We start from the raw sequence: 19713 nt of genomic DNA on the forward strand, positions 1-19713 counted from the left end.
TATTACTCTGGCAATGAGAATTAATAATAATAATAGCAATCCATGCACTGGGCTAAGCATTTTACAAATAGTATCTTATTTGATAAGGCATAAAATTAAAAAAAGGAAAAGAAGACAAAAGCAGAGAAATTAATAGATTCTAAAGTTTTATATTTGTTATTTCATCCAGAATTATAGGATAGCATGGGGAAAGAAAACTATATGAGATAAGAATGAGTAGTCTCAGTTTTAATTCTGCCACTAATTAGAATCATAACTTCAAGCAGGTCACTGTTCCTCTTTCAGCCTAAGTTTTCCCCATCTGTAAAAATGGCAAAGCTAACTAATAGGTCTCAAAAGCCATCAAGTCATTGCAAGCTCTGAAATTTTATGATGACATAATACCATATACATTACAAAAAATCAACAAAATACTTCATTTACTCACATCACTAATTAACTCGGTACATTTTCTAGCCAATTCCATGTTTCGGTCTTCAATGACAGGTTTAAGGAATATCTGCTTAAAAAAAAAAAAAAAGTTAAAAAGAGAAGGGAAAAATAAATCCAAGATCACTCAACTTGTAAAATACAAAACAGTTCTTCAATGAAGCACTTTGGGAAACAAATAAGTGGTACCCACCTTTTCTTCTTCACCTTCTGCATCTTCTTCCCCAGATTTGTCTCCTTCGCTTTCATCTTTGCAATCCTCAAAGATGGGAACTTTCATGTTTGTTGTTTCTGAAAAATTCCTTTAAAATTTTAAAATCTACCAGTGTAACCGTTTTTACATATGGAAGCTTCCTGGAGTTCTCAGTGACTGCTATCCTGCACTGCGTTTAACCTTTCTAAGGCCTCTTCCTTATTTAGCTTACACTTGACATCCTTTATCTCAATTGAGCATGAGGGAACAGAAAGGCATCATGGACAATTTGCCAGCTTCAATCCTCAGGAGCAGTAATAATTTTTAACTGATAAATTCAATTGTCTGATCTTTTATAGTCAACTTTTTTTAAATTAGTTAAGAAATTCCAAAGAACAGATTAGATTATAGCTCTCTAATTCAATCCTTGGAGACAAAGAGATCATTCATAAAACTAACAGGTTGAAAGGGTCAAAGGGACTTAAAAGATTAGGAGAAAACTGCCCAGTTATAACACTAAAGATATGGCAAGCCTAAAGCCTGTTATCTTGAAGCTTCTCCAACCTTATCTAACTAAGGCTTTCCCTTAAATGTCAAGCATACTTCTACTTTGATGGAGACTGAAAAGGGAAGGTGGAGGAAGAATTCGCAAAATTTTTATTTTTTTTAGTGAATTCAATTTAAAAGGGACAAATATGTCCTTGAAAATGTTAGTTAATAGCCACAATCCAGAAATCATTTTCTTCAAAAGGCCCACTTAAGAAGGAAGAAAGGGAGGAAGGAAAGGAAGGGAAGGAAGGAGGGGAAACTGGGAGAGAGAAAGAGAGATAGAGAGAGAGAAAGAGACAGAGAGTAAAAGTAAACAGAGAGAGATTGAGATTAAATGTGGTATATATAAAAATTCCAAGTGCCTCATTCTTTCAATAAGAAAGCAACTTGAAAACTTTAAAAGTTCTGAATGTCAGTTATTACAATAAAATTTAGTGAATTAAAGAAAAATTCCACAACTCTATAATTATATTATATTGCATTTTGAGATGAGATCTCAGTTTATTATAGGAGAAAAGGGAATAGGGAAAGGAATTGAAGGAAAACACAAAAAGAAAAGATATAAAAAGTAGAGGGAAAGGCTAAGACAAGAAAAAAAAAGAAGAGTAACAAAATATCAAAGGTAAAGTGAGAGGCTGATACTTGATTATACTATTATATTGGTAAATATTGGTAAATATTTTGAATGGCATTAAACAAAGTGATATACAATTATAAAAATCATTGTATTGCAACAGAACCCTCAGCATCAGATCTTTTCCCTTGATCTCTAGGGGCACAAGATTTCATTCTTTGATGCACAGGATTATCACAGCAGGTGAGTTGAGAGAGAGGACATTACAATGATAAAATACAAACAGGATGACAAAAATCACAGCAATAGGAAACTATGAAATGTACATAAGAGATATCAAATGATCCAGTTTGAGGAAAAGAGTAGCCTATGGAGAGAGGGGGTGAGATAAGACTGGAAAAAGCATAATGGAAACACAACCCAAAGTTCTTTAAATGTCAGGTGGGACTTTATTTGGGTAGAGGAGAAGACATTCCAAGATTTCAAATATGAAAGTAAAATAATCAGAACTGAGTATGAGGAAGATAAAACAGAAGACAAATTGGGATGAAATGAGAGTGCAGATGGCATGATCAGTAAATGCGATTGGAATAAACCAGGCAAAAGATTGGAGAAGTGAAAGGGGAAAATTCTGTGACTCTTTGCCAGCAGCTCATGCTCAAGAAAGAAAAAAAACTTTGAATTTAAGGGACTTGGATACAAATCCCATCTCTGCTATTTGTATGACTTTATACCTATCCCTACTTCAATAAGCCTCAGTTTCTTCATTTATAAGATGAAGGAGATAGGTTAAATAATCTCTAAAGTCTCAAGCTATGGTTCCTGTGCCATGTACTTGAAAACTGGAAAATTCCAAAGAATAAAAGTTAAAGTTTAGTACTTACAGAGGATTATGTATCTTTGCCAGAGGCAGAACCAGAAAATGGTTCTGTTTCACAAAATGATCCTTCATCTTACCATCAATATAATGCCATGTACAACACTGGCAAAGAGAATACTGAATTTGAAGGCTTAAGGCTTCTAGCTCTACTTTCTTTCTCAGAAATAATATCTTTCATTTCTAAAATCTTAGACAAAGGGTTTTCACATTCTTTCTTTAATTTGAGCCTTTCATTCAGTCTGTGGAGTAGGCAACAACAGGTATTGCTATCCCATATATACAGACAAATAAAATGAACATCAGAGAGGTTGAAGGAATCACACACCAAAGGTGAGTCTTCACTAATTCTCTTCAAAACTCCTAACTGGTTTATTATTCAATAGTTTGTCTTTAGGTAGATTTTCAGGGTTCATAAAACATTTAGCACAGATGACATCATTTGATCCAATAACCTCATTAAATGTGGTACATATAAAAATTCCAAGTCAGTTATTACTGTATGTCAGTTATTACAATAAAATTTACTGAATTAAAGAAAACTTCCAACTCAGGTATGATTAATTCTATTTTATTGATGTGGAATCTAAGACTCAGAGAAGTTTGGACTTGTTAAACTTGCACAATTAAAGAACCATGCTTCACACCCTTGTCTTTCAAATCTGATTCCAATGTTCTTCTTCCATAATACAATCCTACCCTTCTTGCTATAGATCAGTAATAGTGGTAGAAAGAGTGAAGATAAGAAAAAATCTTCTTCTTCTTCTTCTTCTTCAAATGACTAGGAGTTTAGGCAGAGAATATCTCCAAAATTCTGAGAGATATAATTTTGAAAGTTCAGCATTTTATGATGCTATATCATTTGGATTCAAGATGGTGAGGAGAAATCCTATTATACATAGTACACCATTTCCTTCTGCATTCAAGGAGGACAGTTTTTTGATATTTCTAATCTTTGACATAATGAATTAATTGAAACAGGAGCCCCATGAATCAATAAGTTTTTACTATCCACTGTGCTTCTAAAAAAATAAAAAATAAAGAATCATGGCCTGAATAACTGAGGAAAAAAAGGATTTCTTTCTTTTCAGGATATGCTCCAGAAACAATCTAAGATACAGCCAGCACCTCTGAGGTTATCTAGTTTAACATTTTCATTCAGAGACAGGGGAATTGCAGGGGGGAGAAGGGGAGAAAGCAAGTAACATGACTGATAACAGTGGCAGAATCACCATTAGAACTTAGATTACCTAAACAAGTCTCACACTTTATATACAAAGTCAGATCATCTCATGTCAAAATCTAATTTCACAGGTTCTTCAAAGCAAAGAGATTATCTTGGAGAAATTCATTGTCACTAGTTCACAAATAAAACTTTACTCGATTGACCTATTTATAAGGAATTTGACAACTTAGAGCTACCGTTGCTTGTGATTTAAGATTGCTACTTCTCTCTATTCTATAAAATTCTTACACAATACTGATCAATTTTCATTTAAAAGGGGAGGAGAAAACCACCATGATGTGGTTTGTCACAGCATAGCTCTCTTACCAACACTTCAAAGATCTAATTCAGGGAATAAGAAGAGAGTATTCTCCACGGATAGTGATGCTATTTCAGAATTTTTTCTCATACTTGTTTTCTCCTCCATTTTTTTAAAGAGTTCAATAACATAATGTGATACATGTTCTCTAAGATGACATTCCCCAAGAGGGAAATAACTGCTAGATTTTTTTTTCCAATTTTATTTCACTTGCTGGGGATTTTCATCTATGTTGTAGATATCTTATTCAAAATTTTATTTTGGTAATTTTATTCCTGTAGAAATAAAGGTACTGCTAAGGACTTAAATAGAGCAGTCTACTGGGAAAGACCTCAGTATCCAGTTCTCCCAGGTCAATTTGGGCAAATTATTTTTGTACCATTTGATCTTTCCTAAAGCAAATCATACTCATTTTCTCCATTTTATAAAGTGACAATATTTATGTCATGATTTTTAAGAGTTAAAAAAAAAGATTTTTTAAAAAATAATCAAAGCACCATTGCAATATAGAACATTAATTTCCCAATAATAGACTTACTAGTAACTGTACAAATAGGCACAGATAATGAAGAAAGGGGAGATGTAATAAAATGTCTTCTACCCACCCTCTTCCCCACAAGGCAAGAGAAGTTTCCAATTATCTTTACCTTTAAATAAGAAACATTTAAGCATCAATGATAAGCAAGCCTCTAATCTTTTTTAGGTTTGCTGTTTATATAAGCATTTGTATTTCCATAGCAACTGCCCAGTCACATGGGTAATTCAAATCACCTGCCCAAAGAAACACAGCTGGACTGCAGTAATGAGTCACGGATTGCTTGTCTGTTTCCAATGCTATTAGGGTTACATGGGACAAGCATCTCCTGATTTTTGAACAATATTTACTACTCAGTATCTTTTTTCCCCCACCTTCCACAAACATATATGTTTTGCTATACATAAATATTTAGCTAAATATGGAATCAAATATGTTGTGATATCTATGTTTGCATATATACGAGTATGTACAAATATACATATAAAATAAGTATATAAGTAATATATATTCTATTGTCTCCCCCACTATTACCAACAACAACATGATAAACAAGGAAGGAGCTAGGGACCAAGTTCTGACTTTGGTAAAATTTGTATGGATAAAATAGGTTAATACAATTTGAAAGATTTAAATAGCAGCATTTTTTTGTGTGTGAAAAATACTGTCTCTAAATTGCTAGCTTCAAATATGGCAAGCAGATGCAAATTAAGCCAGTTGTTTACCACCACCATCATCATCATCAACTCACATTTTTGGAGCACCATCTGGGGATTTGGAACTTTGTTAGGCACTCAATGTGTCATCTGCAAAGAATTTTATCTCTTCCCCTTCCCCCCCTTCTTCTTTCTTTCTCCGTGTGTCTCAGTCTCTCAGAGTCTGTCTCTCTCCTCTCTCTCTCTCTCTCTCTCTCTCTCTCTCTCTCTCTCTCTCTCTCTCTCTCTCTCCTCTCTCTCGAATTTTCTCAAATCTCATCTCCTTGTTTCTCCTGTTTTGTCCCTCTCTTTGTCTCTATCTCTGTCTCTCTATCCCCTTCTTCCCTCTCTCCTTTTCCCCCTCTCTCTACTTCCTTTCTCCCTTTTTCTCTCTCCCTCTCCCCTCTCTTTCTGTCTCTGCTATTTCTCTGCTTCTCTTTTTTTCTTGTGATTTCCTCATTTCCTCTCTCTTTTTTCTTCTGTCTCTCTCCTCTTTCTCCCTTTCTGTTTTTCTGCCTTCATCCCCCCTCTCTCTTTTTTTCTTTTTCTCCTCCAAATTCTGTGAATGTCTCTCTCCTCCCTTTCTTTTCTCTGTCTCTGTCTATGCCTGTCTGTTTCTCTTCTTTCTCCTCCTTCTCCAAAAGGATCGTTATTTGGAATGGCATAGCAGCAGCTTATTTTACTTTCACCTTCCATATTCGTTTATATTCGGACATTTGTCTGGAAGAGGACTTTGCTAGGCAACCATTCTTTCAAATGGTTTCTTGGGAAGAGAAATGTAAAACTCATAGTTCAAAATGTCTTCTTTTGAAAAAGAACCTACTTAATAGCTGTCTAATTTACTTCTGAAAGCTGTATTCATCAAACCTGTGTCTTTTGGGGTCTTTTATCATCACTTTGATAGCAAGAAACCAAGCTGACCATAGTGAAGGCAGCTTGAATAATAACAGATATAATTAGTTTTTACACATTTCTTAAGGATTTAAGTAAAGCATTGCTAATGATAGCTAACATTGATATATTGACTTAAGGTTTTCAAAGCACTTTAGATATGTTATATTGTTTGATACAACAGCCCTGGGAGGAAGATACCATTATGATCCTCATTTTACAGATGAGGAAACTGAAGCTGAGAGAGGTTAAGTGATTTGTCCAATCACACACTTAGGGTCATATTTTAACTCAGGTTTTCTTGTCTCCAAGTTAACTTCTCTCTCTTCTATATTTTGCAACTACCTCCAATTAATATCTAATACTACCTTTATTACTAAAATATAACTGCAAATGGTGTTCTCTATTTTTTAAACAAGATTATAAAAGCTTATATTTCACTAAAACTTTTGGGACACAATGCAGGGTGTGTGTGTGTGTGATATAAATCTAGGGAATAATAGCTTGTCATCAATAGTCGGATTTTTGACATAATTGGAACATTGAACTTGTAGTCAAGAAATGCTGAGGTTGAATTCTCTCTCAGATATTTACTGACTGTGAGTAAATCATTTTACCTCTCAAGTTTACCTTCCTCGTTTGTATAAAGATAATAACACCTAATTATATAAAATAATTGTGAAGATAAAATATATATACATATATAAAATGTTTGCAAAGTTTAAAGTGCTATGTAAATGTTATTATCTTTATTACTATGATTACTTAAGTTCTAAAAGAAAAGAATACACAATAAAAAACAGATTTTATTCAAGGTTACAAACAGAATTTTTACAGTGCATTCTATTTGGCACAGGAAAACCAAGGATATGTGTTTTTTAGAATCATACTTCAGTCTGCATTCTGAATCCATCAGTACTCTGTGTGAAGGTGGATAAACATTTTTCCACAAGTACTGCTTTTTACCCATTAATTTCAATGAATGAAGAGAAATAAAGAAGTCATTGTTATGTGCATGCATTGGCACATTATTATTCTTAATCAGAAGAGACAATTCTGGTTTATTAATTTGCTATTTTTAATGTTGGTTACACATTAATAACATTAAAACTGATACCACAATCATTTCTTCAATCTTAACTTACTCCTCATCGGAAACCCCAAAATAAGTAGCTAAAATGAAGGGAATAACTAAAAGAAGGAATGAAAGAAAAAAAAAATTTATCACCAAAAGTACCTTTGAGAAGTAGAATCATAAAACTTTAAAAATCCACATTTAGTATTTTTAATATTATTATCCCTTCCTTTAAACATTCCTTTGAAAAGATACAAAATAAAATGGATAAAATTTGGCTCCTTCATTGGTGATATGTAATTATTACAGAAAGCAGCTTTTGGTTTTCAGTTTGTTTTATTTTATGTGTGTGTGTGGTTTATAGATCATATATGTTTTTGTTTTATACATAGCATATGTTTTATGTGTAATACATATGCACATGCATTATATGCAACATGTACATATATGCTATATATGTAGCTAATTCGCCACAGCTGCCAATTTCTTTTCAGAAAGTACACAAAGCCTCAATAAATGCGGAGTCTTAATTACTTCTCACATCTGGAAAGACTTGACTATGAGAGTGGATTTATTGAAGAAACTCATCATTTGGCTGTCAACACCATCTCAAGAGTCAGAAAAAGAGCAGGCTTGATCAATCCTGGCAATTCTTTAACCCCTTCCTATTTCCTTTTGCTTAGATCGTTTATGAAATTTATGAGACAGTCAAACAATAGTCTGAAATTGGAGGGGGGTAACTTCATGAAATTTCCAGGAGAGTCAAAATTTATGTAACAAAATGTAAAAATTATAATAAACAATGATGATGAAACAATTTTTAAAAGCCTATAGGAGTAGTAGAATGCATTTAAAAAGAGCCGTCATGATTATTGTGCTATAAGAAATAGCTGGAAAGTCTTACATGAACTGATGCATGGTGAAATGAACAGAACCAGAAGAACATTGTACATAGTAACAGCAACATCGTTCAATGAAGAAACAGGAATTACTTAGTTATTCTTATCAATACAATGATCCAAGATAACTCCAAAGGACTCATAATGAAGCATTCTATTCACCTTAAGAGAAAGAATTGATTTTGATTGAATACAGACTGAAGTGTGTTATTAATCACTTTCCTTTTTTTTCTTTTACTGAAGTCTTCTTATGCAATCATGCAAAACACTTCCATATTTTGTATATGTAAAACATATATTTGATTGGTTACCATTTTAGGGAGGGGGTTGGAGGAGGGATTAAAAAAACTTTAAATAAAAATGCTTAAATTTTTTTAAAAAAACAAGATTCATCATTATATCATAGTCACTATTACAAAACTGGATGAATATTGGAATATTTCCTTATATCTCAGGTTAGTATGAATGGTGAGAACATCAAACATGGAATTAAGATCTTTCAGCTACAATTTCACCTCCAATATTTAAATGTTTACTCTCAGGCAAGTCACTTAAACTTGTTTGATACTCAGTTGTTTCATCTGTACAATGAGAAAAGTTACAGCTGTATTACTTGCCAAGAGTACCAAATAGGCTAACATATATAAAAATACTTTGAATATGTTAAAATCCTTTATTTTTAAAAAATGGGTTTTTTTACTAAGCATTTAACAAACATCCATCATGCACACACCATATGCAAGACACTATGCCAGGTGCTTTTATTTCCCTGAAAAGACATATTCTACTATGGAAGAAGGATACAATATGTACTCAAATAATTTGAAACAATATCAGGTAAAATAGCCACAAAAAAGAGAGCCAGAAAAAAATACTTCGAACATATTTAAAGAGAGGAGTTAAACAACTGAGGGAAGGGGGGAAAATGAGTGTCGCAAAAAGTTTTACTGAGGAGAAGTTATCAAAAACCAACCTTCAAAGAACAAAAGGATTCTAACAGATGAAGGTGGGTGAGGGGTTGGAATGTGCTTCTAATACAAAAGAAGGAAAGAAATGATGACTCTAATAAAATCAGATGATGGATAGGTGAAATACTCTCTGGCCCATAGGAGATTACATTAACAACCAGACCTTGGAATAATTAGTAATTCATAGAGAGAATGGAAGCTTAAAGTGGGGGGGGAGGGGAAGAGAGGAAGGGTAGCATGCAAAAAACTTATTGGAAAAAAGCACCCAGTTTTTTAATTCAATTTCCTTAAGAAATGCCTTTGGGGTTTGGCAACTGTGGTCTTTCCCTCCTCTATTCCCTGTAATCTCCCTGTCTAGCTCCCTGCCCTCACCTCTTTCCACCAGTGGAGAGTTGAAGTAATGACAAAAACCCGGAAGCATCACAACACAAAAGAAAGAGCTCTGGGGATATTATCAGAAAACTTGAGCTTGAGTATTTGGCTCTGCCATTTATTATTCATGGGATATTGGACACATCACTTAACCTCATTGGGTATCAACTTCCACATCTGTTAAAATGTGAATAACAATAACTATGCCATCTATTTTAATGGGATAGTGAGGGGATTGAATGAAATAATACCTATAAATCATTTTGTAACCATCTTATACCTTATTTGTATAAACTAAACTTTGTGAAAAAACTATTCCCATATTCAACCTCAAGGGTAGAAACTTTGCAGAAGATCTATGTAAAATACAACCCTCTAATTACTGTCTTCAATCATATTTGCATTTTATATTTTAAAATGTTGATAATATAATAAACTTCACACCTCTATATTCTTACAGTTACAAGTTTATAATTGTAATGAACATCATTTCTCTCCTCTTTGGTAAATGAAATTAACACTCCCACGTGAACTGTAAATGCTAAATTGTTAATAGACTCCCTAGGGTTCACTTTTACTATCATGTCTCTATCGTGCAAAAGTAGGGAAATACCGCAGTTTATGTTCATAAGTGCTCTTTAATCAATTCATTCCTGAATTTTATTCCTGTCATTTTCATGAAAGAAAAATGACTCTCTCCTGCAACCCAGGTAGAAGATAAATATCAAAATTAAATTGCAATAAGAAAAGCATTATTGTTTTCATGCCAGTGATTGTGACAATATTCTCAAAACAATTAACAATGACATAAAAGATTTTTTTTCATTATAGAAATGGCCTCCTTCTACTCACTACTTGCTTTCTTTTTGTCTCTCTTTATTTATTATTAAAAATTGTTTCCATCTAACTTCTATGCAAAAATGTTCATGTTTTTGCTTAAGAAAGATGGGAGCTTTCATCCCACCTCTGTCATCTTATAAATTCTGTGACTGGGATTCAGTTTCCTGATTGGTAAAGTAAATGAGGTAAGGTAATTAAATTAGATAATCATGCTGACCCCTTCCAGCTTTTGCTAATGTATGATTATAATTTATTTTTTGATTCTTTCACCAAAATCTTCTGTAATCTAAAGTTAAAATTAAAACTATAATTTGTAAGTATAAGTAATATGCGTAAGGAGGACAAGAATGTGGTTAAAATTAATTCTGATCTGTATTGTTAACATTTGATTGCTTTCTATTATATTTCAAAATTTACTTCATTTTTTTCTCTCATCATGTTTTCTCTGAGAAGGGAATTTTCTTGTCTATCAATGATTTACTTTACATATAAAATATAGACTTGCCTCCCCAGGCATCTTTCTGGAATGCTCTTGATATTGCATATAATATTGTGATTGCTGTGGAAATCCTTCTCTAAGATTATGGAATATAACCTCAGCTCTTGCCTCTGGATATTTTGAAATTCATAATATTAATTGGTATATCACCTAGAACAATACAGCAAAGAAATAAAGACTTTAACACTTGATGAGCATGAAAAGAATGATAAACAATATAGCACTGCAATATAGGTCATAGGTGTTAACATGAGTCACAAGTCATAGGCAATGCTCTTCAGTAGAGCCAGAACCAAAATAAAATGTAAATAGGAATTATTTGACAAAATAAGCACAAATATGATAAAACAAGGATAGTGAATTTTTGTTGATATGCACTCAGAAGGTATAGACTTAGACCCAAGAAAATCTGAGTCCTTACTTAGAAACCCTCAAAACTGTATTTTAAAGCCTTTCCTTGATTTTCTTAATAAATTTGCTGATATCTTTGTGATTAGTAATAAAAATTAAATATATACATCTAATATTAAATATATGAAGATATTATATGAAATTCAGATCAACCTGTGAAAAATGAATATGCTTTCTTTTAAAGTCAACTATATAAGGTTTTTTTAATTACTTTCTGATACTATTCCATGTTTTACTTACAAGTATTAGAAATTATGCCAATCTTTACTTAAAAAAAAAAAAAAACAGGGAATACAGAAGCAACATTTCTAAGCGTTGAATATATCCTGTACTAATAAAGTCTCCATTAGCATTGTTGTGAAAGCTTGAATTCACACCCACATGCATAGTAGATAATACATAATAAAATGATACAAATGGAATGGAATGAAGAATGATACAAGGCGTGAAGTTCATTGGGTCTAAATACAGCCTGCCTTTTCTCCACAGACAGCCTTGGCATCCAAAGAATCTGTTCCATTTGAAAGCTGCTTACACAAGGCTGTAAAGGAAGCTCCATTAATGGCTTTCAATACATGAAAGATTAACGCTGTAATAATCAAAAATAGGTCCATTCCAATAACGAGTGTTCTACCCAATACTCTAGGAACTTCATCAACTTATAATGGCCTTGATGGTGGTAAGTTAGAAAAGAAATTTGGAAGTCATTCCCTATTTGGTCCAGAGCACTGAAAGAAATGGATTGACAGAATACAAGACCAAGGAATAGTTAAGCCTAAGAAATGTAAGCCTAATAAGAACTCTATTTTGTAAAGGAAATGTTATATGCTGCCTCCATGTTTCCATAACGACAGCAATGGCATAACAAAATTTATTCTTTAATACTCAATCTGAAAAATGTTCACATGTACCTTACTCAAAACAATAAATGTATTGCTAAAAGAGATCACATAAGTCATATTTTTGCAAATCAAATCACATAGAGAGTTAGGAACTCATTTCATTTCAAATAAACAATTTTTAAGTGACTACTATCTGTAAGGCAAAGTGCTAGGTCCAGGGCACACAAAGACAAAAACCACTGCCTTTGGGTAGTTGAATTTAGATCTCCTATTTGAAAATATTCTTGATGGAATCTCTTGTAAAGTATAGACTCCTTTGGTAAAACAAATACCATAACTTAACATTTTTATAAAATCAAACTTCCATATACACATAGTTTACTTATGTATCTATATTTACACTGTATTCTGCTAGTTAAGTACAAATCATAAGACAGGCTATATGAGCTTTGATAAAAATTTCTTTCTGTCAAATATGCTGGATCAGAATGGTATTGTTCATATTCATATTTCAATATGTTAAATTCCTAATTTTAATCATATTATAACTCTTGAGTAACCCCTATGTCTAGTCCTTTACTTCCTAATTAACTTAATTCCTACTTAATATCCCTAACAGTTTAAATGACATCATTAAACATATACTACTTATTTCACAGGTTTAAGCAAATTTTGTTTTTGCTTTTTTAATTAGAATCTGTAATTTCATCAGTGTCAGAAATTCCTCAATGAGGAAACACCTTCTACCAAGGCAGATCAGTGATTCTGCTACAATTTATAGTCAGAGAATCTTTTAGACTAGTGGGGTCATTCAAATAGAAACCATTCCCTACTGATAGCACATTGACCTTAAAAAACTCAAATTAACATTATTTTGCATTGTATTGTATTGTATTTAGTTTGTTAAATATTTGCCAGTCCAGTTTTAATCTGGTTCCACAAATCTGAATGTTTTGTGATCAGTTTGATACTTCAGTATAGGATAAGAATGAATGAGTGTACCAGTGGGGAGATCTTTGAATCTAGAATTTCCTGATTTCAAGACCACGTCTCTGTATGAGACATCAAAACTTTAATTAATTAATTTAAATTTTTTGATAACTTAAATCTACAGGGTAATTAAAAATTACCCTTTCCATATCATTATTTTCTCTGTCACTATTTTGATATTTTGCAGGTCAGCAAAGAAATTAAATGGACATTTTTGTCACAATGACACACAAAGGCCAGCAAACACAGAAAACATTTAGAAACTCAGAAATGCATAAAATATATGTATAGTAGTGTATAATATCAACACAATTTTTACAATAGGTATTGTAAACATTCCAAAAAGAAACAGAAAAAAAAATCATTATGAAAGTCAAAAAAATTTCCAGATTTTTCCAGATTGCAGGGTTTCTGTGCTCTAACCCCCATGATGTAGAAGAGATAACTGTACACTGAAAATCTTAAAGAACACCATATAGACCCCCTTCACTTGACACCCCCTATCCCCACTCCAATCTCTGTAGTGTTATTATGAAATTCAAAGGAACTAATGTGTATATAAAGCATTTTAGAAACCTTGAAGTACTATGTGGAAATGAGTTCTTTCCACACATATTCAAAGAAGCATTTGGTTAAATCCTTCTAAACTCCATGCTTATTTGATTTCCTTTGATAATCCCTTATGTCACTTATAGCAACATAAGTCATTACAAGCCGTCAGGTCTTAGCTTAAGAAAAATATCTCAGATGCTTGATCTCAGCTTAAACAAGTTATTCAAATGTGTTGATGTGGGAGAATGGGGAGTAAATTTATTAAAACAGCTTCCCATCTCCTTAATGATCTTTAATGCATTTATATAAAAGCCTCACTGATTGCCAATTAAATACAGCACAAACTCAAAACAGAAATACTTGAAAAAGGACATATTCTATGCAATAGAAAAAGCTTATCTCCAGTGACAAGATTGCTGAAATCTTTCCAAATGAAAAAAAACTGCATAAGATTCTTCTTCTTCTTTGACCAGAATATTTCAAGATTTTGATGATCTCTTTACTTTTTCTAAGTATAGCAATAAGTGATACTTTGATTAGCAATTTTCTCATCTTCTCTTATTTACATATCTAAACAGAATTTTCATCACACTTAATATCAGAGCCAAACACTTCTGTAGGATCACATGACATATATTGGTGTATATATGTGTGTATGTGTGTATGCACCAATGTCCAATGGAATTCTTTTATAATACTTGTATAAGGGGCAGCTTCTGAGTAGTAAGAAAGAAGTAGACTTAAGCTCCATTTGTTACTTCTATAATAAACTTGAGTATTTCCCTAAGTCTCAATTTCCTTATCTATAAGCAGGGATGATAATATTTCTATTGCTTATCTTCACAAGAGTGTTGGGAAAATCAAATTGGTTAATATGTGCACAATGATGAACACTGTATCTCATTTGTCCAAAGATGATGTTAGTTCTCTATGAAAACCTGATGCAAAAAGTTTGCTTATAATAAATATGTTAGTCCTAAAATGATGATGGTCTTCGATACCACACCATAAGCAAACATTTTATAAGCATAGTAGTTATGTTTGGGAGACATGATTTAAAGCAGCATATCTGAATCCATGTAAGAATAAATTGTACTATAACAGGGATTTTGTTTTCATTTTTATACAGCATTCTTGTTTTTAAAAGTGGGTCCCCATATGGTTAAATTTCAGAATAAACTGAAAATAAAACTTCTTTATCATAAGCATGTATATTATTGGAAAAAAAAAAAGAAAATCCCTATTTCCCAGCTGGCCAAAGATACCATTGCCAAATGAATAAGATATGGTGTGCTTGCTATAGAACCCAAGTGAAAGCAGACAGTTCATCCAGCAAGTTCAACAAAGCACTTGGAAGAAGTATAAATCATCTTGGTGAAGATAATTACACGAAGTTTGCTCATGTCAAAATGTGTTGGGGTTTAAGTGATAAGAGGATGATTAAGCTGTCAATTTCTTGATCTGTATGTTTTCAGTGAATCATTACCATAGAAAGAAGCTGTACCTACACAAAGAAAGGAAAGGCAAAAAATTGGGACCACTAGTGAATACTTGAGAATTTTTCTCCATAATTCACTTCCTAATCCTGGAAATAGAGAAATAAAGATGTATAGAAAAGCAAAGGGAGAGATAGCAACCTAAATCAGATAGGTGACTGAGGCAGGCTTAGTAATTTAGAGCAAAACAGAATTATAAGTTAGGAGGAGATCTTACAGATCATCTGGTCATAGGAAATGAAAAGAATTGTAGAGATCATTCTAGTCCAACACCCTCATTTTATAAATGAAGATACTAAAGCTTATAGGGACTAAATATCTTTACATAGCTATCCAATGGCTGGACTTAGCCTAGAACCCAGATTTTAACTCTCAATCCAAGTCTCTTTTGATTCAAATAATCATCTTGTTATTCAAGTTTCTATGGTTCTACAAAGAGAAAGAGAGGGGGGGAGGGGGAGGAGGGAGAGAGAGGAGAAGGAGGGAGAGGCAGAGGGAAAGAAAAAGAGAGAGGGAGAGGGAGAGAATGGAACTTTGTGTGAACTTCATTCAGTCTTCAAAGATCCAAGATTACTCAAGCATTTTTTGACATTTATCAATGATGAAAGAATGGAAATTCAGAGCCATGACAAGCATCTATAAATGCTTTTTTCTACATATATAAATGATATACTGGATCAGTCTTTCTTTTGAAACACCTATGAAACTTGAGCCAGGGCATTAAAAATGAAAATGGCATGGGACTCTGATGACATTGCTTTTCTAAATATAGATACAAAGCTTTAACTTTCTTTAAAAAACAAATGTGAAAAGTTAACAATCAGCCAGTGAATCTAATTCATTAAGAGAGCTGAGCTCTAACATTCTCATCTATTACTTAGAAACCACAAGGATGCTGAAGCTATCCTAAAATCAGTAACTTCTTCTGTATAAGAAATCAAATTAATATGAATCCAGAATTTGGAGGTGAAGAAGGGAATACTTCCATTTACATAGTTGTGGGAAGGAATATATCTTATAGAAAAGTATCTTATAGAAATCTACTATTTAGAAGTCCTAGCTCCATTCTAGCTGAAATGCCACTGCCTCCAAGAAAATTTTCCTAATTCTCCAGTTCTTAGTGCTCTACTCCCTACACCCCTAGGTGGCTCCCAGGGTCTCTTCCAAATCTTAATCCACCATCCCAGAGTTCTATACTAAGACTTTTTAGGTTCTTAATTCCCTTGTGTCAAACCTAGGTTGCATTGCAATCAGGAAAATAAACACTATTTGAAATGGCTACAATATCATCTCATTTAATCCCCAGTAATAATCCTGTGAGATGGTGCTATTACTATCCCCAATTTACAGATGAGGGAACTGGAGGAGATAGAATTTAAATGACTAACCCAAGGTTACATAGCTCCCATGGTCTGAGCCAATGTGAATCAGATCTTTCTGACTACAGCATTCCATCCACCACATTACCTGCCACACCTAGATGAGAAGAAACATAGAAGATTATTTTTTTTTCTTTCTCTTAAAAATTAATGTAAAAAAAAAAAAAAACACTTGCCACAAAAATAAAGTCAGATTTAAATAATTGCAAAGACATTAAGTGCTCGTGGATAGGCCGAGCAAATATAATCAAGATGACAATACTCCCTAAACTAATCTATTTATTTAGTGCTATACCAGTCAGACTCCCAAGAAACTATTTTAATGACCTAGAAAAAAATAACAACAAAATTCATATGGAAGAACAAAAAATCGAGAATTTCAAGGGAATTAATGAAAAAAAAAAAATCAAATGAAGGTGGCCTAGCTGTACCTGATCTAAAACTATATTATAAAACAGCAGTCACCAAAACCATTTGGCATTGGCTAAGAAATAGACTAGTTGATCAGTGGAATAGGTTAGGTTCACAGGGCAAGATAGTGAATAAAAATAGCAATCTAGTGTTTGATAAATCCAAAGATCTCAACTTCTGGGATAAGAATTCATTATTTGACAAAAACTGCTGGGAAAACTGGAAATTAGTATGGCAGAAATTAGATATGGACCCACATTTAACACCACATACCAAAATAAGATCAAAATGGGTCCATAATTTAGGCATAAAGAACAAGATCATAAATAGGTTAAAGGAACATAGGATAGTTTACCTCTCAGACTTGTGGAAGAGGAAGGAAATTATGACCAAAGGAGAACTAGAGATCATTATTGATCACAAAAGAGAAGATTTTTGATTACATCAAATTAAAATGTTTTTGTACAAACAAAACTAACGCAAACAAGATTAGAAGGGAAGTAACAAGCTGGGAAAACATTTTTACAGTTAAAGGTTCTGATAAAGGCCTCATTTTTAAAAATATATAGAGAACTAACTCTAATTTGTAAGAAATAAAGCCATTCTCCAATTGATAAATGGTCAAAGGATATGAACAGACAATTTTCAGATGATGAAATTGAAACTATTTCCACTCATATAAGAGTGTTCCAAATCACTACTGATCAGAGAAATGCAAATTAAGACAACTCTGAGATACCAGTACACACCTGTCAGATTGGCTAAGATGACAGGAAAAAAAATTGATGAATGTTGGTGGGGATGTGGGAAAACTGGGACACTGATGCATTGTTAGTGGAGTTGTGAAAGAATCTGGAGAGCAATCTGGAATTATGCCCCCAAAATTATCAAACTGTGCATACCCTTTGATCCAACAGTGCTACTATTGGGCTTATATCACAAAGAAGGGAAAGGGACCTGTATGTACCAAAATGTTTGTGGCAGCCCTTTTTGTAGTGGCTAGAAACTGGAAAATGAATGGATGCCCATCAATTGGAGAATGGTTGGGTAAATTATGATATATGAATGTTATTGAATATTATTGTTCAGTAAGAAATGACCAGCAGGATGAATACAGAGAGGCTTGGAGAGATGAACTGATGCTGAGTGAAATGAACAGAACCAGAGCATTATACATGGCAACAAGAAGACTATTTGATGGTTAATTCTGAAGAACGTGGCTCTCTTCAACATTGAGATGATTCAAACCAGTTCCAATTGTGAAGTGATTAAGAGAGCTATCTACTCCCAGTGAGAGGGCTGAGGGAACTGAGTGTGGATCATAACATATCTTCTCATTCTCTCTGTTGTTATTTGCTTGCATTGTATTTTCTTTCTCAGTTTTTCTTTTTCTTCCTTCTTGATCTGAATTCTCATGCAACAAGATAACTGTATAAATATGTTTACATATATTGGATTTGACATGTATTGGACTACCTACCAGCTAAGGGAGGGGGTGGGGGAAAGGAGGGGAAAATTTGGAACAAATGGTTTTGCAAAAGTCAATGTTGAAAAAATTACCCATGCAATATGTTTTGTAAATAAAAAGCTTTAATAAGAAAAATAAAAAGCCAAAAGATAGTGCATGATCTCCAGAAATCTATAATCTAACAAAGGAGAAAACAAACACATAAATATGTATGACACTAGATATATGCAGGATAAATAGGAAGCAATTAACAGACGGAAGGCAATGAAATTAAGAGACCTTGGAGAAGGCTTCCTGTAGGAGAGAAAAAGTAACTCTATCCAAAATCATACAATAAACTAATATAAGTTAAGAAGCCAGGTCCATGCCTTTTTCTACTGTAATCATCTATTTAAAGTATAAGCAAAAGCAACAAGATGATAATTTACAAGAAAAATGAATCCTGAAGCTCCTCCGAAGGCTTCTCATATGTTTCTGAAAAGCTCCTTATTTTATGCATTCTTTGCACAAGTCCAAGGAATTCCTGCTTTATAATTTTCAACTTGAGTCTTGAGGACATTAAATATATATATATATATATATATATATATATATACATATATATATATCTGCATTTCTGAGTATGGTTTCTCTCTATTTCCGGATCAATCCCAATGTCTCCTACCCCAATCAAAGATTTGGTCACTGAAGCTTCTCATCACTCTTTTGTCTCCTTGAAGCCTCAATACTCCATGATTCCCCACCCCCTACAGTTTAAGACCTATAACATGCCCTATTTTTCAGTGATGTATTGTAATTAAATGCTTTCTGTTTGCTTCATTTTTTTAAAAAATGTTGAGAGAAAGCCAATTAGACTACATATTCTGTAAGGAAAGCTTGTGATTTCCTTTTCTCTTATGAACACAAAAGCCTGGTCATCTCTTTCCCTTAATCAACATAATATGCAGTTCAAAACTTCATTGTTGAATGAATGAAAAGTCAATCCACAAAGATTCTGATACAGAGAAAATTATTGTAGAAGCCATATTTCAGGACCTATTTCAAATACTACTTAGAAATGGTTATATTCAGAAAAAAACTATCTAATTTAGTTTAAAGGGGAAAAAAGGAAGCAAACATTTGTAAAGCACCTACTATGTGCTGACCACTGTGCTAAGCATTTTACAAAAATTATAGCATTTGATTTTCACACAATTGCTATGAATAATTTCATTTTAGAGTTGA

The 19713-nt window shown here is 33.0% G+C and overlaps 1 protein-coding gene across 5 annotated transcripts in view; it reads right to left on the minus strand.

The window, feature by feature from the left end:
• The window catches only part of NEBL (nebulette), a 464176-nt gene that overhangs the window by 150020 nt on the left and 294443 nt on the right, over positions 1 to 19713 (minus strand). Inside the window, exons 8-9 of one of the 5 annotated variants that reach the window (XM_074266879.1) lie at positions 623 to 720; positions 428 to 499 (exon numbers count right to left, since the gene is read on the minus strand). The exons of 2 other annotated variants lie outside the window; for them this stretch is intronic. In XM_074266879.1, the coding sequence (XP_074122980.1) occupies positions 428 to 499; positions 623 to 709 (159 nt within the window). In that variant the 5' untranslated portion in view covers positions 710 to 720. Of the gene's footprint in view, positions 1 to 427; positions 500 to 622; positions 1568 to 19713 lie in introns of those variants that run through there. 2 more of the 5 variants (XM_074266877.1, XM_074266880.1) reach the window with 2 other exon arrangements.

The sequence above is a fragment of the Sminthopsis crassicaudata genome, chromosome 5, assembly GCF_048593235.1.
Source record: "Sminthopsis crassicaudata isolate SCR6 chromosome 5, ASM4859323v1, whole genome shotgun sequence".
NCBI classification, from domain to species: Eukaryota; Metazoa; Chordata; class Mammalia; order Dasyuromorphia; family Dasyuridae; genus Sminthopsis; species Sminthopsis crassicaudata.